The following is a 22014-nucleotide window of genomic DNA, read 5'->3' on the forward strand; positions in this document are numbered from 1 at the left end:
TGACTGTTTTTCACACCTATGACCATTGCAGCATCCCCATAGTCACATGATCAAAAATTTGGACACTTGGCAACTGGTATATACCTATGATGATTGCGGTGTCCTGGAGTTGTGTGATCACATCTTGTGGCCTTCTGATAAACAAAATCAATGACAGAAACCCGATTCACTTAAGAACCGTGTTACTAACTTAACTGTGATTCAGTTGTGGCCATAAGTTGAGGACTATCTGTACTCTTTCTATTTTATCTTTCCCTGGAATTTCTTTAAAAGAAGGGTGCAGGCTTTCAGCACTGCATTCATCCAGAAAGTAAGGTAACACATGCAGCTGACAAAATTCATGTTCACAATATCTGTTTGTGTGCAAGAGGGTGTGTGACACAGAAAAGGGGGGAGTTGCCTGCACACACTTGTTGACTGATTCTCCCAAGCACAACAATTTTGACACCAATTTTTCCAAGTTTTGAACTTGTGTGGATCACAGCTGGACAAGATGAAAGAATAATCCAATATAATCCAATATCTGTCGTAAACAGATGCTGGATTAGGAGTGGGGGCAGATTAAAGCCCTCCTCAGCTTTGGAAACTCTCTGGGGGACTTTGAGCCACTTCGGCTCTCTCAACCCAGCCAACCTCACAAGGTTGTTGTGTAAAAAGCTGCAGGAGGAAGTATTGCATATTCATTCATTCATTCATTCATTCATTCATTCATCACATTTACTGTATATAGCCACCCATTTTACTAATTTGACTGTGGAAGCATGGAATAAAAACAGACTGTAAAGAAAACAAACATTTAAAATTATTCCATAGTAAAAAACATTAAAATTATTCTAAAAGACTTGTTTGTGTGGACTAATTAAATCTTTACTCTCTGGTCCCTTTATGTCTCTGTATAAATTACTATATATCATGAATAGTGTTCATGAATCTCAGTTTACAGACTTTATCAGAGTTCCATTAAATCCAAAGGTGCAGTATTAAATCCAATTTTATATTTCCTTTTTTTAAAAAAAAAAGTTACTAACTGTTTCCTCATGGGTTGGGCAGTTCTGGAAGTTACCTGTTTTTTTTTCTTAATCTTGAGTATTTCCATTTTACTATTTTACATTAAAAAGGGTGAACGATAAGCAGCAAAGAAATTTAATAAATAATAAATTCTAACAAAGAAATATGTTTTTAATGAATAAGTTGAGCTTGCCTACATCACTCTGCAGCTGCCTGTTTCTAAATGCAGGTGATCACAAGGCAGTGTGCAGTGACGGTGACTTTCTATCTTAATGAAGAACAAGCATTAATGGTTCTCCAAAGAGGCTTAATTAATTCACCAACATGGTTCATCTATTGACAGTGAAGGGAGGAAAAGAGCCAGCAGCTCCTAAAGTACAGCGACTATATTTTCCTCAGAAATAAATTAAAGGCAAAGCTGAAAAAGAAGCAAACCTGAAAGAGTTTCACACACAAAAAATTAATAATTTGGCCGTCTTCAAACTTGGCAACTTTAAGATGTGTGGATTCTAGCTAACTGGGAAATTCTGGGAGTTGAAGTCCACACATCTTAAAGTTGTCAAGTTTAATTGTTTATAACTTTGCTTTACAAAGGAAAATTCAAGAGCAAAAACCAAGATGAAAAGTGAAATCAATCTTGGTTTTTTAAAATACAGGCAGTCCTCAACTTATAACCACAATTTAGCCCAAAATTTCTGTTGCTAATGAGACATTTGTTAAGTGAGTTTTGCCCCATTTTATGACCTTTCTTTCCACAGCTGCTAAGTGAATCATTGTAGTTGTTAAGTTAGTAACACCGTTGTTAAGTGAATCTGGCTTCCCCATGGACTTTGCTTCTCAGGTTTACAAAAGCTGATCACATGACCCCAGGACGCTGTGACCGTCATAAATATGAACTACCTGCCAAGTGTCTGAATTTTGATCATGTGACCATGGGGAAGCTGCAATGGTCATAAGTGTGAAAAACGGTCATAAGCCCCTTTTTTCACTGCCATTGTAATTTTGAGCAGTCCCTAAATAGCAGCAGCACTTAAGACTTATATCTGGCTTCACGGTGCTTTACAGCCCTCCGTAAGCAGTTTACAGAGTCAGCATCTTGCTCCCCACAATCTGGGTCCTGTCGAACTGTTGTAAGTTGAGGACTACCTCTAAAGGAGTGTGTTTAAAACAAGGGACATATGTTCCCATCAGCAGGCAAATCTTCACATGCATCCCACCTTGTGGAAATGTAGAAGGAGTGGATTTGCCTTCCCAGATGAGAAGAAGTCTGGAATTTTCCATGACTCAGAGAAGTCATGGTCAATAAATCAAAACTGTAGGACAAGCCATAGAATCTGAGTTGGAAGGGACACTGTAACCACTATACCATATTGGCTGTCTTAGAGTTCAGACTGGATATTAGCTGATGTTTCTGTTCTACCCAGAACAGAATAATAGAGTAGGAAGGGACTTTGGAGGTCTTCTAGTCCAACCCCCTGCTCAAGCAGAAGACCCTATACCAGTGATGGCGAACCTTTTAGAGACTGAGTGCCCAAACTGCAACCCCAAACCCACTTATGTATTGTTGGGTGCCAGGTGGGCGTGGCACATTGGGTGGGCGTGGCCCATTGGGTGGGCGTGGCTGCGGTGGTAACGGCAGACTGGGTGGGACTAAAAAGTCCAATGAATCAATTCCAACTTTGCGAGATCTTTTTTTTTTCCTGAGAGAAGTTGAAATTTGATTGATCGAACTTTTTTTTTTTGCACACGGCGGCGGAGGCCTAAACCAAAAAAGTTTTATATAACCCAACTGGAGGCCTAGGACTGGGGATGGTGCGTGTACCCACAGAGAGGGTTCTGCGTGCCACCTGTGGCATGCGTGCCATAGGTTTGCCACCATGGCCCTATACTATTCCCGATAAATGGATGTCCAGTATCTTCTTAAAAGCCTCCTGTGTTGCACCACCCACAACACTGATTAATTGTCCTCACAGCTAGGAAATTTATCCTTGGTTCTGGGATGCTTCCCTCCTTGATTAGTTTCTTGTCTTGCCTTCCAGTGCTTTGGAAAACAGGTTGACCCCCTCTTCTTTGTGACAGCCCCTCAAATATAGGGACACTGCTATCATGGCTTAGGCCCGGGATATTTGCAGGACCGTCTGCTGCCAGGAACGATTTCCTATCGCCCTGTGCGCTCGCACAGAGAGGGCCTCCTCAGGGTGCCGTCGGCCAGACAATGTCGGCTGGCAACCCCCAGGGGGAGGGCTTTCTCTGTTGGGGCACCTACTTTGTGGAATCAGCTCCCCCAGGAGCTCCAGATGGCCCCAGACCTTCGGTCCTTTTGTCGTGACCTTAAGACATATCTTTTCCAACAGGCCAACCTGGACTGATGATAATGGGGTTTTAATTATGATTTTAAATGTTTTTATTGGTTTTAGTGGGACTTTGACATAATTTAATTCTTTTTTAATATTTGTATTTATTGTATTTTACTGTTGTTAGTCGCCCTGAGTTCTTCGGGAGATAGGGCGGCATACAAGTCTCATTATAAATAAATAAATGTCACCCTTAGTCCTTCTTTTCTGTAGACTACTAGACAAACCCAATTCCTGCAACCATTCTTCGTATGTTTTAGCCTCCAGCCCCTAATCATCTTGGTTGTTCTTTTCTACACTCTTTCCAGAGTCTCAACATCAATGAACAACATGAACAACAGCAAGGCTCCATTAAAATAAGGCCTTTTCATCAACAACCCCTAAGCACGCTTGCTCATTTTTAGGCAAATGAACTCACTCTGTAAATCTCTTCATTGGCCCAAGGTTTGCACACCAACGTTTGGATGTTTCCCCCAATCAGAAAGGTGCCAGCAACCAAGAGAATCAGAATCCAGGAGAAGAGGAAGCTGAAAATGACACCCCTGTAATCAGATGGACAAACACGTGTCAGGGAGGGGACAAAAGTTGCCACCCTGTTTTCCCAGCTACATTGCTGCTCCTTGCAAAGAACCTGGAAGCCAGGTTGACCACAGGGAAGCATTTGACATCTCTGCTTAGATGCAGGTACCCAGAAATAGCCACATTCTGCCCTCCTTATTTTGCTCCTTTATTGATAGAGATGACATCCAAGAGTTCTTACGTGATGAGAAATTTGGCTCCAGCTTCAGCCCGGCTCTCATAGTCACTGGGATCCTCTCGCACAACCAATCCGTAAGTGCCAAAGGAAAGGCCCAGAACATTACAGAAGACAATCAGTAGGATAATTGTGCATGCTATTATACCTGCAACCCACCTGGCAAAGACAAAAAAGGTGTGGGGAATCAGAAGGAGACAACTTGAGGCTCTAAGTCAGTTCTTAACTTATCCACCAGAAACGTGGTATACTATTTCAGTTCAATTAGAAATGTTTAAATTGGGTGGAGAAGGGCAAGGGGTGTTTTACAGACATGGCATCCATTGTGTTTGTGTAAAAAAAAACCTCTAGATGGCATCTGTGGCCCACAGTTGAAGCCACCATCTTCACTCTTTTGACTCTCCTGCCCTCCTCCTTCTGGCTACCCAAAGCTAACCTTTCTACTCAGTTATATTGGCAATTGGTACAATGTTGAAAGACCTGAAAGGTCAGGTTAGGGACAGAAAATCTGCCTATGGGGTTGCTAGGAGTCAAAAACTACTTGATGGCATATAATAAATCAATCAAAATATTTGTGCATATATAAAAGTATTTGGAACTGTTGTAGCCAATGAAAAGTTTTCATGGACAAACTCTGCATCAGCAGTGGGTCCTCCTACAAGTTCTTTCAATGACTTTCTCAATCTTGGGTCTCCTCCTAGGTCAGGGATGACCAGCCTGATACTCCAACACCATTTTTGCAGTGCCCAAAGTCCTGGTCTGATAATTTATTTATTTGTTGTTGTTGTTAAGCTGCGAAGTCATGCCCGACCCATCGCGACCCCATGGACAACGTTCCTCCAGGCCTTCCTGTCCTCTATCATCTTCTGGAGTCCATTTAAGCTCACACCTACTGCTTCAGTGACTCCATCCAGCCACCTCATTCTCTGTCGTCCCCTTCTTCTCTTGCCCTCAATCTTTCCCAGCATTAAGCTCTTCTCCAGTGAGTCCTTCCTTCTCATTAGGTGGCCAAAGGATTTGAGTTTCAACTTCAGGATCTGGCCTTCTAAAGAGCAGTCAGGGTTGATCTCCTCTAGGACTGACCGGTTTGATCGCCTTGCAGTCCAAGGAGTCTTCTCCAGCACCATAGTTCAAGGGCCTCAATTCTTTGGCGCTCAACCTTTCTTATGGTCCAGCTTTCACTGCCATACATTGCAAATGGGAAGACCATAGCCTTGACTATACGCACTTTGGCTGGCAGGGTGACGTCTCTGCTTTTTAGTGTGCTGTCCAGATTTGCAGAGTGTATGCCTTAAAAACAATGAGCCCTCCTAAAATCTCCTCCTTTCCTCCAATACCAGAGGAAAAGGAAGTTCTTTGTCCAGGCTGGTCAAATGTGTGCTGTAGCTCTGTCCATATTATATTACCACTCCATTCAGTAGAGGTCCCCTCAAATGTTAGGCATGGAGGGTTTCTTAGCAGGCTACCTGATAAATATTTGCCAAGTATCTGCTCTGCCCACCTCTCTGTTTTACCTGTATCTCTCAAAATGCTTCACCTCCTTCAGGAAAGGGCGGCTAATATTCTCTGCCTTCGCCAAGGCATCATCCATGGGACGGGTCTGATCAGAGATGGGGAAGTCATCTGCAACAAACTGGACCTTTTGGGCAGCTTTCTCCATGTCCTTCTTCAGCTCTGCAAGGAAAGCGAAGGGCTACCATCAACGACATCCACCATGCAAGTGTCCTCATGGTCCTCATGCCAAAACATATCCAATGAAGATTTTACATCATTTGCACAGCGAAATCATGATCGCCAGAGTATCCACCGAGCACTTGCAGCTATGATGGAACATTGTTGAGTCTTTCTATCTGATTTACTTATGAGCTAGATATTTCTCCAATCCTTTCTCCAGAAGCTCAAGGCAACATACACAGCGCTCCATTCCTTCGGTTTTGAATCCCGGACCATAATCCCATGAGATTGTTAGGCTGGAAAATTAAGCCTGGCCCCAAGTCACTAGGTGGATTTTTGTAGGTGAGGGTGGACTGGGATATGGACCTCCACTGGTTATCCCACTATGCTGGCTTTGTGTGGGCTCCAGCACAGAAATCAGATGTTGGTCCCAATCCTGGTTCCTAATCTAATTGTCTGGCCCAAATGGTGCTCCATTATAATTATTTATTTATTGTATGGCATATCATACCTGGACTGGCAATATAAAGTATATTAACATTTCACCTGGATTAGTAAAATTAGTACTCCATCAGATGTAATAGAATAGGTAATCCTTGTTTAACAACTGCTTGGTTTAGTGACTGTTCACAGTTATGGCAGTGATGAAAAAGTAATTTTGCAACCAATCTTTGCATTTATGACCTTTGCAGGTCTATAAAACAAAGGGAAAAATAAAGGAAGACTGTTGGCACAGTTGCAATTTTAGTTTGCGATCGCTTAACAATCGAATTGCTGGTCCCAGTTGTGGTTGCTAAATGAGGATTCTCTGGCTGCCTCTGTTCACATTAGAAATATCAGGTGAACAACCCAACTACAAAAAACAACCCTGCCTTTTTTACATGCAGTGCAATGTACGGAAGAAAAGGGAGGGGGTTCATACTGATGCATTATTCTCATTGTGTTCCTTTTCGTTTATTTTATTGTTTTATTATTTATTTCTGTTCTGTTTACACTCCTTTCATTTTCTTCCTTTTTATTATTGTAAGCCACCTACAGTAGCCCCAAGGCAAGGTAGGAAGCAAAATTTAACAAATAGTTATAATAATAATTCAAATTGTGTGTTCCTGGCCACCAACTTGACTTTTTTTGATATCCTCTGGATGCCATTGTGTGAATCCAGCTCATGTTTTCCTGGAAAAACTTCACTTACCTTGAACAACTTTATCCATTTTCATTACCGTAAACTGTGGAATTGCATTGAAACTGCTATTGGCCTAGAAACATAAAAATCATATTTTTAACAATGAAATTGGAGACAAATACGTGTTTTGCTAAAAGGAGATCCCTTCAAGTATCCTTCTTCACTTACTTTGTGAACCATTTCAGAGAAATTTGTCTGAGGCAGCCCATGCAAATTTTTCAAAACATTTTCAACAGAAGGCACCTGAAGAAAGAAATGATTTGTAAAAGATTAATCCTTGGAATCCAAAATCAAAGTGACAATATATTAAACAGCATTGGCATGGAACGCAATCAGAGCTTAAATCTGGTTTAAATATGAGCCAGCAATATGCGACAGCAGTCAAAAATGCCAATGCAATCCTTGGTTGTATAAACAGAGGCATAAAATCAAAATCACATGAAGTATTTGTACCGCTTTATAAAGCCTTGGTAAGACCACACTTGAAATACTGCATCCAGTTTTGGTCACCACGTTATAAAAAAGATGTTGAGACTCTGGAAAGAGTGCAGAGAAGAGCGACTAAGATGAGACTTCGCTTGAAGACCAAAACATATGAAGAATGGTTGCAGGAATTGGGTAAGTCTAGTTTAATGAAAAGAAGGACTAGGGGTGACATGATAAGAGCATTCCAATATTTGAGGGGCTGCCATAAAGAAGAGGGAGTCGAGCTATTCTCCAAAGCACCTGAAGGCAGGACAAGAAGCAATGGATGGAAACTAATCAAGGAGAGAAGCAATCTAGAACTAAGGAGAAGTGTTCTAACAGTGAGAACAATTAAACGGTGGAACTTTAGAAATTGTGGGTGTTTCTTCACTGGAGGTTTTTAAGAAAAGACTGGACAGCCACTTGTCTAAAATGCTATAGGGCAGGGGTAGGCAACCTCGGCTCTTTTATGACTCATGGACTTCAACTCCCAGAATTCCTGAGCCAGCCAAGCTGGCTCAGGAATTCTGGGAGTTGAAGTCCATGAGTCATAAAAGAGCCGAGGTTGCCTACCCCTGCTATAGGGTCTCCTGCTTGAACAGGGGGTTGGACTAGGTGACCTCCAAGTTCCCTTCCAACACTTTTATTTTGTATTCAGAGCTTCATTCATGATTACAACTATGGTTGTAGAGATACAGCTTAGCAAGAAAGCGTTCAAGTTTCTTTTTAAATGATAAATGTAGCTGCATAAATCAGGCTCTGTTAAACCTAGAGTTGCCATAGCTGGTGCAGTACTTTTCATAAGTCAGGTTTTCTGACTCTCTTTACTGTCATCTAGTGGTCACCTGGAGGTTTGCAGCTCAGATATGGTAATTCTCTACTTAGCCACACCCAGCAGTTATTTAATCCATACGGAGACACATACTAAATGGATTTCAAAAGATGGAAAGGGGTTAACAGCCATGTACTTTCATCCATATCCACAATGCATTGCCTAGTTTTAACTGGAGACCTGTGTTTTCCTTAACACAGATTTTTTTTAAAAAAAAATCACCCACCACCTTGTCTAATTGTTTGTTTCTTAGTTTTGCCAGATGTGTTCTACAATTGAGAATTGTAGGAGGGGAGCTCTTATCTGAGGCTCTATCAAGGATGGAAATATGGACTTTATTGAAGATATGCTGCTGTTAGCCCTATCAGACGTCTTCTATCCTTTTTTATGTGGAAAACAATGGGAAGGAAGAAATTGTACTGCTCAAAAGGGAACACCGATAAGGAAACCTTTGTGCTTGATGCAGAGTGGAGTCAAAGGAAAAGGAATAAGAGTCCAGGATTTGGGTCTAGCAGCATGGAGAGTGCCGATGCCAACTTGCATGGCATCAGACCACTCTTTGCAATTCAAACATAAAAATCTCATCCCCTTAAAGTTTCCTGGAGCTTCCACAGATTCGGGAGGCACGAGCTCGAAGATTTATGCTAACCGATTTATACCTTGTTGTACAGTACAACAAGGCCCATTTCATAGCAGAAGCGTGTTTCTTAACCGGTTAATTTTTCCAAGGAAGATTTGGATTGATGCGGCGTTTCCACTCAGGTGCAGTCAGGATCTGGATTGGCTTACATTTTGGAAGTCAGCCCCCAACTTCAAATTTTGAGCTCTGCTGAGGGCCCCCATGCAGTACGTGCAACGTGGCTCTTCCAGGAGAGAAGTCAGACTGTCTTTCTGGTCCTTCAGCGCTGATGCCAGCTCATCCTGGGCCTGGATCAGGGCCTGGACAATCCTGTGGATCGTGCGTAAGTGGTGCAGGGAGTTCTCTAGGTCTTAAAGAGAAAGGTCATCCATGTTTTTGTGCAAAGCCGTAACACGTTCCGTGCTAGCAAACTAACTATAACCACAGGCGAGCCCAGATGTTCTGCTTCTAAGCAAGACAGTTGTTAAGCGGGTTTTGCCCCATTTAACGACCTTTCTTGCCACAGTTGTTAAGTGAATCATTGAAGTTGTTAAATTAGTAACATAGTTGTTAATTAAATCTGGCTTCCCCGGTGACATTGCTTGTCAGAAGGTCGCAAAAGGTCATCACAAGACCCTGGGACACTGCAGCCGTCATAAATAGTAGCCAGTTGCCAAGCATCTGAATTTTCATCACATGACCCCGGGGATGCTGCAGTGGTCATTTGAAAAACGGTCATAAGTGCCTTTCTTTCAGTGCCATTGTAACTTCGAACAGTCAGTAAATGAATTGCTGTAAATCAAGGACTACCTGCACTAGTTTTTCCTTCTTAAAGCTCTGCTGTTTTTAGCTCACTGTGGGATTTGCTACCATGAGCTGGAATTATGGCCATTATACAAGGTTTATGAAATGCACGGAGAAACAGTGGCGCTGCTCATGGTGTCTGCATCAAAGGAACTCAAGAAGGGCTGAGCTTTAATGGCACGGCTACAGCTGCCACTTTGACATTTTTGCTCCCTTTTGGATCTCTCTGGCCCAGGGCACCCAAGAGAATGCGTTAAAAGAAGCTGACAGGCGGGGAACAGCAGGTGAAAGGCAAAATCTTGCCCTCCTGACAGCTGGCAGGCCTTGCACGGTCCTTTGATTTAGTAGGTAATATGCAGCCCTGATCCAGACTAATAGCTACTGCCAAGGCCACCCCAGGCTATCGTCACATCTGAGGGTAGCAAAATCCCTAGCTTAACTCTGAGCTGTCCTTTCATTTATCTGTCTGGAATCTCTCTTTAGTGTTTTAATGAATGCCCCCAAGTTGCAAATGAGACAGAAGAGAAAGTGCTCTCTGCGCCTATTTTATGTATCTACATAATGTCTCCTTTTATCCACCTTCACTCCAGGAGGTATCCAAGATGTTGCAATATTTTCCCATTAGAGGTTGCTCAGGCCCTTTAATTGTCTCTCCTGAAAATATTCCACTGTTAACCATGCAAATTGGGATGTGTCCCTATCAAATAGGGTAGCAGGAAGAGCTGCCACGTGTGAACCCTGGTGTGGCCAACCCAGACCTGCTTTCCCTGGTCTGATTCTCACCAGGTATGTCGAACTACAACTCCCAGAATTCCACACTAAGGACCTGTTCATCCCATTCCAGTAAGAGGCATTGCAGGGGTAGGCAACCTCGGCTCTTTTATGACTCGTGGACTTCAACTCCCAGAATTCCTGAGCCAACCATGCTGAGGGGAAAGCGAGAGGTTTCCATGCTGAGCCTTGCTGGCTCAGGAATTCTGCGAGTTGAAGTCCACGAGTCATAAAAGAGCCAAGGTTGCCTACCCCTGGCCTATACACTAAACCAGGGGTCTTTAAACTTGGCCCTTTTATGACTTGTGGACTTCAACTCCCACAATTCCTGAGCCAGCATGGGGGAACTAGGGCTCCTTTATGACTTGTGGACTTCAACCCCCAGAATTCCTGAGCCAGCCATGCTGAGGGGAAAGGGAGAGGTTTCCATGCTAAGCCGTGCTGGCTCAGGAATTCTGGGAGTTGAAGTCCACAAGTCATAAAAGAGCCAAGATTGCCTACCCTTGCGTGACGAACCTACGTTGCTATCAACCCCCCCAGGAGAGACCAATCTAAAAATCATGAAGATTAATTCCACTTCTATTGATTATTATTATTAACATAATTACCTCACTTCTTATTTGTGAGAACAAGGGGGAGTAAACTCTGAGTTACTTTCTCAAATTACATTTCTATCCAGGACTCAGATTTCCCTTATCTACTGTTGTGATTCTCTTTCTTGTTCCTCAAGGTTATTTCTTCTGCCCATTATAGTTATCACAGAAGACTGTGATGCATTAAGAAAAAGAAAAGAAGAAAAAAACCAAAAGCAGAAGGAAAGATTTCTTACCTTGCACTCTGCCCTTAACGGCAGCCATAGCAGAATACACCATTTCCTTGAGCAGAAAGTGGATGGTGCTGCCGATGTTCCAGCTAATATCTGCAAGGCACAATACCAGCTCCGGTGAAATCCCCAGGACGGAAAATTTATTTTATTTATTTATTTTAATTCCATTTATATCCCGCCCTTCTCTGAAGACTCAGGGCGGCTTACAAGCTTAGCAGTAGCCTTCATTCTATGTATTATGCCTGCTTATTAGGGCTTTCACACACACACACCCAAGCGGCATTATTACAAAGTCAGCTTATTGCCCCCAACAATCTGGGTCCTCAAGGCTGAGTCAACCTTGAGCCTGGTGGGACTCGAACCTGCACTAATTGCAGGCAGCTGGTGTTGTTACTTAAGGAGGCATTAGCCCACTGCTCCACCAAAATGCATCTCCCACCCATCACCCCTTTGGGACAGGAGCTGCGTACCCCTAACTCATCTCCAATTGTATCATGCAGCTGCTGAATTAGACACTACATAGTGAACATCGTTTTGAATCGTTTTAAGCACAGATTTCTAGCTGTTACAGATATTGCTTGAAATTACACAACTGTCTATTGTTATGGCATTGTTATTGCTTCACATTGCATACAACAGCTATTACTTTAAAGCTATTATAGCAGGCCTTTTAAAATTTCCCTACATTGTGATGGACATTAATTTGATCATTTATAAAAGAGATAAAATCCTGCCAGTCCTGGGAAAGTAATAAGCTCCTGCTTTATTTTTTAAGCCTGGGAATCTGATCAGCTGTCCTACCAAGAGAAGCTTGATATTCCATCTAAACAATTCCAATGCATGTGTGTGTGTGTATTGTATGCGATGACAGATATAGTGCATTTAGTTAAGCAGTCTTTCATTTTTAAAGACACCTTTAGGCAGATACAAGTAGAGCTGGAAAAATATTCTGAGAAAAGGCATCTATTCTAGTTTCGATGATGTACATTGGAGGAGGAGAGCCATGTTAGCTGGCTATGGTAGCAAAACATCAGAAAGAAACGCTAGAACCTTTTCCAACAACCTAAAGCATTTAAGGCAGAAGCTTAGAATCGTAGAATCACAGGGCTGGAAGAGATCTTGGAGGTCTTCTAGTTTAACCTCCTGCCCAAGGCAAAAGTCCTTATTCCCTCCTGGACAAATGGATGTCCAGTCTTTACTTCAAAACCTTCAGTGATGGACCAGCCACAACTCTGGGAGGCAAGCCGTTCAATCGATTCATCGTTCTAATTGTCATGATATTTCTCCTTAGTTCCAGATTGGATCTCTGACGTGCTTCCACCCATTGCTTTTTGTCCTGCCTTCCAGTACTTTGGAGAATAGGTTAATCCGTTCTTCTTTGTCACAGTCCCTCAAGTACAATTAGAAGATAATAATCATATATCCCCCCCCCAATCCTTCTCTTTGTTAAGCTAGACCAGGGGTAGGCAACCTCGGCTCTTTTATGACTCATGGACTTCAACTCCCAGAATGCTGGCTGAGGAATTCTGGGAGTTGAAGTCCATGAGTCATAAAAGAGCTGAGGTTGCCTACCCCTGAACTAGACATACCTAGTTCTCTTAACTGTTCATTGTACAATTTAGTCTCCAGATCCCTAATCTTCTTTGTTGCTCTATTCTGCATTCCTTCTAGGAGTTTTTTCACTTTTTTTTTTAACTAGGCGTTTTCTTTTTCACTTCATGACAAAGTGAGATGCATCAGCTGCAGCTCACAAAAGCTTCTGCCTTTTAATAAAATTGGATAGTTGGAAAGGAATGAACTGCAGTTATTCACATCGCACTCATCCACCATCCTTCCCATTTAACCCCGAAGTATTCACTCAAGGCCAAAAATAATCCGTTGTCTTTTGGAAAGCACCTGAACTTTTGTTGACAAAAGCAGATGGGGTTGCACTGCACATGTTGTATGTTTATGCAACTGACCTAAAAGCACAAAGGCTGAATTGGTGCAAAATCTCTCACGGAGAATCTGCAGCAGAAGAGAAGGGGACTTACTGTTCAGGTCACCGAGAATTTGCCTTTGGGGGACTCTAAACTGTTCCACTGTCAGCCGAAGTCCCTGTGGCAGAAGGAGAGGAAAACCAATTGTCAGGAGCCAAAGGAAAAGCAGACGGGCTGGGATCGACCCCAGCCCAGTGACTCAACACTGAGGCTTTTTGTTTTGGCTTTTTGCAAAACACAACTTGGCCTGATGTTCCCCAAAACTGGAAGATTTGTGTAAAGATTTCAGACTTGGATATTTAACCTACAGCAAGGCTGTTAGCTAATTTTGGATCTTGGTCTCAAAAACATACAGGTAGTCCTCAACTTGCAACCATTCGTTTAGGGACCGTTCAAAGTTACAACAGGACTGGAAAAAGTGACTTATGACCATTTTTCGGACTTGCGACCATTGCAGCATCCGCACGGTCACGTGATCAGAATTCAGCCGTTTGGCAATTGATTCCTATTTATGACGGTTGCAGTGCCCTGGGGTCATGTGATCATCTTTTTCAACCGCCTGACAAGCAAAGTGACTAGAGGGGCCTTCGCCCAGGTTCGTCTGGTGCGCCAGTTGCGACCCTATCTGGACCTGGATGCCTTGCGTACAGTCACCCATGCACTTGTGACCTCTCGTCTAGACTACTGCAATACTCTTTACATGGGGCTGCCCTTGAGAACCACTCGGAAGCTTCAGCTGGTACAGAGTGCAGCTGCACGAGTTCTTTTGGGGGTCTCCCAATACTCCCATATTACACCTCTGCTCCGTGAGCTGCACTGGCTTCCAGTTGCCTTCCGAGTGAAATTCAAGGTGCTGGTGATGACATACAAAGCCCTACATGGCATGGGTCCGGATTACCTACGGGAGCACCTACTGCCGGCGTCAACGTCCCTCCGTCCTGTACGTTCCCAGAGAGAGGGCCTCCTCAGGGTACCACCGGTCAGAGAATGTCGGCTGGTGACCCCCAGGGGGAGAGCATTCTCGGTGGGTGCTCCAATCCTTTGGAACCGCTTACCAGCTGAACTCTGGATGGCCCCCGACCTTCGCTCCTTTCGGCGTGATCTAAAAACTTATCTATTCGAACGAGCCGGCCTGGCCTGATGGATTTGGGTTTTAAAATTATTTAACTAATGTATTCTTATTTTATTGCCCTGTACACCGCCCTGAGTCCTTCAGGAGAAAGGCTGTATATAAATCAAATAAATAAATAAATAAATAAATAAATAAATAAATAAATAAATAAATAAATAAAGTCAATGGGGAAGCCAGATTCACTTAATTAATACCTGTAGTGGTTCAGTGAAAAACTGTGGCAGGAAAGGTTGTAAAATGGGGCAAAATGCACTTAACAAATGTCTCACTTAACGACTGAAATTTTGGGCTCAATTGTGGTCGTAAATCAAGGACTACCTGTACTGGCTGGAGAATTCTGGGAGTTGAACTCCACACATCTTGAAGTTGCCAAGGTTGAAAAACATGCCCCCCCTTCTGCAGCCTTGCCACCCCAGTTATTTTCACATGGGGGACTGGGAGATAGAATGGGAGCTGTAGGGCCTGTGAGGTTGGCCCTGTTTCCTCCCCCAGAGGCAGCATATCCTGACTTTGAGGAAGAGAACGCCCCATTCTCCCCCTCTCAAAGCCTCCCTTTGTGCAACAAAACTCTTGCAGCAGAAAATGAAAGGGCTGTCGGCATAATGAGGCTCAGTTCTGACCCCCCCCCAGCCCGCCCTGCTTTGCAGCTGCCAGGGGTTTGCAGCCTGGAAAACAGGGCCAAGCGAAGGTGTTGCCATGGTGACGGTGTGACGCTGGGAATAAGTGCTGAGGGAAATGCTCAGACACAGCACTGAAGCTCTGTAGCACAAAAAAGCTTCCCTTCTGGGTCCCCAAACTTAGAATGATCGAGAAATGGGTTTTCTCAAAGATATCAGAAACGCCTGGCCATCAAATTTGCAGTGGCTGTCAAAGCTCTGCCAGTTTTTTTATGCGATGAGAAAAGCCACCATCTTGACTTTTTTTGGCCACAGGAGTTGCCCCACCCCCACCCCACCCCCATCCTTTCAGCACTGGGATGGTTTGCCTGGAGGGCTGGCAGTTGCCTGATGTGAATAGCCACTGAGTCCTTTCCTGGATCTTCCTTTTTGCAAAGTGACATCACACCTGGTCAATAATTTCACAATTCCTAATGGTTTTCCATCAGGTACAGCATACAGGTAGACCTCGACTTACAACCATCCATTTAGTGACCATCTGAAGTTACAACGGCACTGAAAAAGTGACTTAGGCCCAGCTTTCACACAACCGTTGCAGCATCACCCAGGCACCTGATCAAAATTGGATGCTTGGCAACTGGTTCTTATTTATGACGGCTGCAGTGTCCCAGGGTCATGTGATTGTCTTTTGGGACCTGCTGACAAGCAAAGTCAACAACTTAACAACCGGGTTACTAAATTAACAACTGTAGTGATTCACTTAATCACTCTGGCAAGAAAGCTCGTCAAATGGGGCAAAATTCATTTAATAACTGTCTTGCTTAGTAACAGAACTTTTCGGCTCAATTGTGGTCATAATTCAAAGACTTCCTCTATATGGGATCAGAATGATTGACTTTACATGCAAAACATGCTTCAGTTAGTACAGACTCCTGATTCCAGAGAATATTTTAGATAACTTTTACTCTTTCCTAATTTAACCAACCTGAATCAATTGGTGTCATCAGCAAAGCATATGGGGCTGAGTCAAAAAAGTCAAAATGTCAGATGCAACTACTCTACAAGTGCGGGGGAACCTTTACCTTTACCTTTTTACAAAGGTACAACAGCACTGAAAAATATGATTTATGACTGTTTTTCACACTTATGAACATTGAAGCAAGCAAAGTCGACGGGGAAGTCAGATTCACTCAAGAACCGTGTTACTAAGTTAACAACTGCAGTGATTCACTTAACAATTGTTGCAAGAAAGGTCACAAAATGGGTCAAAACTCAACAACTGTCTCGCTTAAGCAACAGAAATTTGGGGCTCAGTTGTGGTTGCAGGTCAAGGACTACCTGTACACAACTGAAGCTGCACCTCTTTTTTACAAACCCAGAGTCACATTGCGCTGCACACTAGAGCTGACATCTTGAATTTTTTTTTATTTATTTTTTTAATTCCATTTATATCCCGCCCTTCTCCGAAGAGTCAGGGCGGCTTACAAGCTTAGCAGTAGCCTTCATTCTATGTATATGCCTGCTTATTAGGGCTTTCACACACACCCCAAACGGCATTATTACAAAGTCAGCTTAATTGCCCCCAACAATTTGGGTCCTCATTTTACCTACCTCAGAAGGATGGAAAACTGAGTCAACCTTCAGCCTGGTGGGATGCGAACCTGCACTAATTGCAGGCAGCTGGTGTTACTTAAGGAGGCATTAGCCCACTGCTCCACCAAAGCTCATTCCTGGCAAAGCCTCTGTTTCCAGGTTAAATATTGGAGCCAAACTAGAAATGCACAATTTTAATGACCACTTGTAGATTTTTTTTTTACAACTGGTGTTGACCATCCATATTCTAAAGATAACTTTATAAAGCCCAACTAAAATTTAATACTTCCATTACAATTTAGTAATGGGTAAAAACATTCTTTTCAAACATCCTCTCAATTAGCATGGGCTTCCATGGTTTCTCCTTCCCAAATAGTGTCCTTTTTTCACTCCAGATTAAAAAAAATGTTCCTGCTGGCCTCACTCCGTGGCCCTTTCCCCAACCTCATGCCTTCCAGTCAAATTTCACCTGCTCAACCACGTGGAATGAACACAGCGCCAAAGCCCTGAATTGCCTCATGCCGAAATATTTAGAACGAAGTGGAAATGATGTGCTATGTCTTTGAACAGATTGCTCCTCTGGGTTTTTTCAGAGTCAACTCACTTGAGGAATCCCGTTCAGATGGTTCCTCAATGTCCTCAGGGTGTTGAGTGCATCGCGGGCACCAGGGTCCACTTCCTCTTTTACCTTCTGGTTGGCAGCAAAAGCACAGATAACGCACCCCCTGATGGAAAATGGCACAGACATTGCAGAAAATAGAGGACTGGTTTTACTTAGGAGAAGAAAATCAAGACTAGGTACTCCTCTAAATTCTCTTGCCTGGAAACTGGTGCAGCCATTAAACCACGGGCCCAGAGTCACAGGTCTATAAACAGAGGCCGGTTGGCCATCTATCAGAGATGCTCTAGGACAGGGGTGCGCAATTGGCATCGTTATCCATACTGTATTTTTAACATATGTACATATTTTGCTTTTGGGGTAGGGGGTATTTTTAAACCATCTTGGTTTCTTAAGCAGGTGATAGACACGTGCTTACATGGCACTCTTGGTCTTCAGAAGGCCATAACACCTACACCTGAAAGTTCCAAAAAAGGAAAATCTGAACTTCGATTCAGATCAGACCAAACCCGGTTTAGTCTTTGAAACTCTGTAGCTCCAGTCTTTGACCTGCAGCCCCTAAAGACAGAGGTTGCCATCAAGCAAAGTTGCAAAGAGTGAGAACTGATAGGCTGCCAATTTGAAGCTTAAGGACTCTGGAGCTGTAAGTCCAAGTTGGGATCCTGTGACCATGACTAGGTTGAATACATCCACCATTGCTTAGAGTCAAAGCATTCTAGGGCTGGAGGGGACCTTGGAGGTCTTCTAGTCCAAGCTCCTGCCCAAGACAGGAGGCCTCATTCCATCATGGACAAATAGTTGTCTAGTCCAGTAGTTCTCAACCTTTTCTTCACCACAGACCCCTTTAAATACCTTTTGTGGCCATGGACCCACAAGACATAAATCAAGATTTAAATCATAATATTTCTTCAAGCCTTCACAGACCTCCCTGTGACAACATCATGGGCCCCCCGGGGATCTGTGGACCATAGGTTGAGGACCATTGGTCTTGTCTATTTCTGAAAACCTCCAGTGATGGCTCACCCACAACTCTGGAAGACAAGCTGTTCCACTGATTAACAGTTCTAACTGTCAGGAAATTTCTCCTTAGTTCTAGGTTGCTTCTCTCCTTGATTAGTTTCCATTCATTGCCTTCAGGAAAATAGGTTGTCCCCTTCTTCTTTGTGGCAGCCCCTGAAATATTGGAACTGCTATCATGTCATCCCTCGTCCTTCTCTTCATTAGACTAGACATGCCCAATTCCAGCAACCGTTCCTCATATGTTTCAGCCTCCAGACCCCTGATCATTTTTGTTGCTCTTCTCTGCACTCTTTCTAGGGTCTCAGCATTTTTTTTTCTATTGTGGAGACCAAAACTGAACAGAGTTTTCCAAATGTGGCCTAACTATCAAGATTAACACATCACATGATCTTGTTTCTATCTCTCTGTTGATGCAGCCTAGGGCTGCATTGGCTTTTTCGGCAGGTACAAAAAGGCTCATACTTAAGTGGTTATCCACTAAGGACACCTAGATAGCAACAGCCAGTGCTTTTTTTGTAAAAGAAAAAGGTGCCGGAACTCACACATGTCATACAACCCGCCTTGCCTACCCTACAAGGTTCCATCCAAAAGAGGTGCCGGAACTCCGTTCTGAGCGTTCTATGAGAAAAAAAGCCCTGGCAACAGCACTAGCACTTAGACTTATATACGGCTTCACAGTGGTTTACAGCCCTCTCTAAGCAGCTTACAGAGTAAGCCTCTTGCCCCCAACAATCTGGGTCTTCATTTTACTGACCTCAGAAGGATGGAAGGCTGAATCAAACTCCCGGCAGTCAGCAGAATTTAGCCTGCAATACTGCATTCTAACCACTGCCCTTTAGATCCCTCTCAGATCTGGTTTCTCAAATTTGATGACTTTTAGACATGTGGACTACAACTTCAGTATAAGATTGAGATGCTGGTCTAGAAAGCAGGAGACAGTGAGTTTTAGTCCTGCCTTAGCCATGAACATTGCCTGGATTGGTTACTCTCTCTCTCAGCCCACAGATTTGTTGTTTATTTGTTATTTATTTATTTGTTAAATTTATCTCCATGTGGGACTATTCTAGGTAGGAAAATAGAAATAAAATTGGGAGGGGAAAATAGGAAGAAAAAGGAGTACTAGGTATGTTTGCCGGCATGAGTTACTTATGCTGGCTAAGGAATTCTTGGAGCTGAAGTCCACATGTCTGAAAGTTGCCAGGTTTGAGACCATGATGGCTATTTTGCTTGGCTCCGCTGTATTCAGAACAGCATTTCTTAGCATTGAATTTACAGCTTCAGCATCTTTGTCGGATTCATGTACTGGTTCACCTTCCTGTCCTTCCCGGCCCCCGCATCTGTTTGGGGACAACAAAACGCCATCAAGGATCTGGCTCAGCCCTTCACTCACAGGATGAGGAGAGTGGTGAGGAGCAGGCAGATCATGAGAAGATTCCGCTGGCAGAGCAGAGAGCGGCGATAGGCCTTGATCCGTCCACCGCAGTGCCGGTTTTTCTGGAAGCAGCAAAGGCCCAGTCCGATCAGGGGTACCATCACAAAGTAGAGAATTGCAATTGCAACACAAACAACATATCCTGCCTGGTATCGAAGAATCTAAGGAGCAAGGGAAATGAAAACAAATCATCTTCAGAGACTGATTTATCTTGCTCTTCTCCCCATTCTGTCCCATTAAATACTGTGGATCTAAAAATCACATCCCATCTTTTGTTCATTGCAAACAGTCCATCGTGAAGGGGTTGAATAGAGAAAAAGGAGGCATGGATGCTTTGCATTTTGTTAACGTATTAAATAGAATTAAATAGAATTGAGGGTTGATTCCAGGCCTTGGTGCCCAAGAAAGGAGGAGACGGAGACCTTCTCTGATGACTTCTTCCAAGGAACAAAAGCAGCCTTGGCTAAAGTCACCACTATGATCAGAAGATCTCTTTATCTAATTTAAATGTAATAGCCGGTTTGGTGTAGTAGTTAAGTTAAGTAGTTAAGATTGAAAACTGGGAGACCATGAGTTCAAGTCCCACTTTGGGCTTGAAAGCCAGCTGGGTGACTTTGGGCCAATGACCAGGAGACCGTGAGTTCTAGTCCTGCCTTAGGCCTTAAAGTCAGCTGGATGACTTTAGGTCAGTTCTCAGCTCAACCCAACTCACAGGGTTGTTAGTTGGGAAAAAGAGGAGGAGAAAGAAGTATTAGATATGTTCACTATCTTGTATAAAAAAAATCTTTAAAAAAATCTAAATATAAATCTAAAAATCTAAAGAAAAAATCATTCCGCTTTCCTCAAAATCTTTTCCTGTCGCTTACCCAGTGCACCCATTACTAATGCGAAATCCTTACCCAATATCAATACTGTCAGGTATTTCCCATTCATATGTTTCCTAGCACTCAAGAACAAGACATTTTCTACAAATAAAATTCTCAGTCAAATAGGGAGATTCCCAGATGTGCTGAGCATTTATCTTGCAGAATTTCTAAACATCTGTCCAGGGATTTTGGGAATTGCAACCCAGCACTTTGAGAGACGAGGGAGGATTGTTGTAGATGCTGAGTTGTGACAGCCAACACAGAGCCCTGAAGAAACATCTCACTTTTTCACCTGAGAAGTTGAAGCAGTTGGTGGCTCATTCAGGACATCCTTCAACAGCTCTGTGGAATAAAACAATTTTATTTTTATTTTTTTGCAGAAATATTAAAGAACTATGGAGAAATTTCCTGACAGTGAGAGCAATTAACCGATGAAACAGCTTATCTCCCAGAGTTGTGGGTGTTCCTTCAATGGAGATCTTCAAGAAAAGACTGGACAAAGATTTTGATGGGATGGTATAAGAACTCCTGCCTTGAGCAGGGGGGTTGACTAGAAGACCTCTAGTGTCCCTTGCAGCCCTAGGATTCCATGATTCCGACAGCCAGGAGCTGGGTCCCTCCTTAGGTTTCATCATATGATTTAGCCTCCATAGTTCTTATCATCTTTGTTTCTCTTCACTGTGCACTTGCTAGGGTCTCAGGATCTTTTTTATTTTCTAGTCACCACGATCCAAAAAAGATCCTGAGACCCTAGAAAGTGCACAGTGAAGAGAAACAAAGATGATAAGAGCTCGGGAGGCTAAATCATTTGATGAATGGTTGAGGATGGTCTGTATGCCTAGCCCAGGGGTCGGCAACCTTAAACACTCAAAAAGTGACTTGGACCCATTTCCCAGAGAAAAGAAAACACTGGGAGCCGCAAAACATGTGTGTGCATGCGCACACACACAAGGGGGGAAAAATTGATTGAAGAGTTTAATTAAAAAGAAATAAAGGCTACTGTGCATGAGTTCTCTCTCCCACCCAATAAGCTTGTTAGCTTCTCGGAGAACAGCGTGAGTTACAGAGAGAGAGAGAGAGAGAGAGAGAGAGAGAGAGAGAGAGAGAGAGAGAGAGAGAGAGAGAGAGAGAGAGGGAAGTGCAAGTGCCTCTCTCTCTCTCTCTCATTCTCTCTCTCTCTCTGCAAACTGAGAGAAGGAGGAGGCTGAAAGAGCCACATGCGGCTTCAGAGCCCAGAGTTGCCGACCCGTGGTTTAGCCGATCAAAGAGAAAGAATACAAGGGACTCATTAGCAGACATCCAGTACTTAAGGGGCTGCCATAGAGAGGAGGCATCAACCTATTCTCCAAAACACCTGAGGGCAGAACAAAAAAGTATTGGTGGAAGATCATTAAAGAGACTTCCAACCTAGAACTAAGAAGGAATTTTCTGGCAGAGCAATTAATCAGCAGAACAGCTTGCCTCCT

The 22014-nt window shown here is 43.3% G+C and overlaps 1 protein-coding gene across 1 annotated transcript in view; it reads right to left on the reverse strand.

The window, feature by feature from the left end:
* The window catches only part of PROM2 (prominin 2), a gene marked incomplete at its 5' end in the record, with an annotated part of 51464 nt that overhangs the window by 20905 nt on the left and 8545 nt on the right, over positions 1–22014 (reverse strand). Inside the window, 11 exons of the mRNA XM_081333445.1 lie at positions 3781–3904; positions 4123–4275; positions 5631–5790; positions 6983–7046; positions 7142–7216; positions 9060–9259; positions 11294–11383; positions 13324–13387; positions 17216–17336; positions 19641–19843; positions 20841–20890. Coding sequence (XP_081189571.1) covers positions 3781–3904; positions 4123–4275; positions 5631–5790; positions 6983–7046; positions 7142–7216; positions 9060–9259; positions 11294–11383; positions 13324–13387; positions 17216–17336; positions 19641–19843; positions 20841–20890 — 1304 coding nt within the window. The remainder of the gene's footprint in view (positions 1–3780; positions 3905–4122; positions 4276–5630; positions 5791–6982; positions 7047–7141; positions 7217–9059; positions 9260–11293; positions 11384–13323; positions 13388–17215; positions 17337–19640; positions 19844–20840; positions 20891–22014) is intronic.

This window comes from Vipera berus (genome assembly GCF_964194415.1).
Source record: "Vipera berus genome assembly, chromosome: 8".
Classification (NCBI taxonomy): domain Eukaryota; kingdom Metazoa; phylum Chordata; class Lepidosauria; order Squamata; family Viperidae; genus Vipera; species Vipera berus.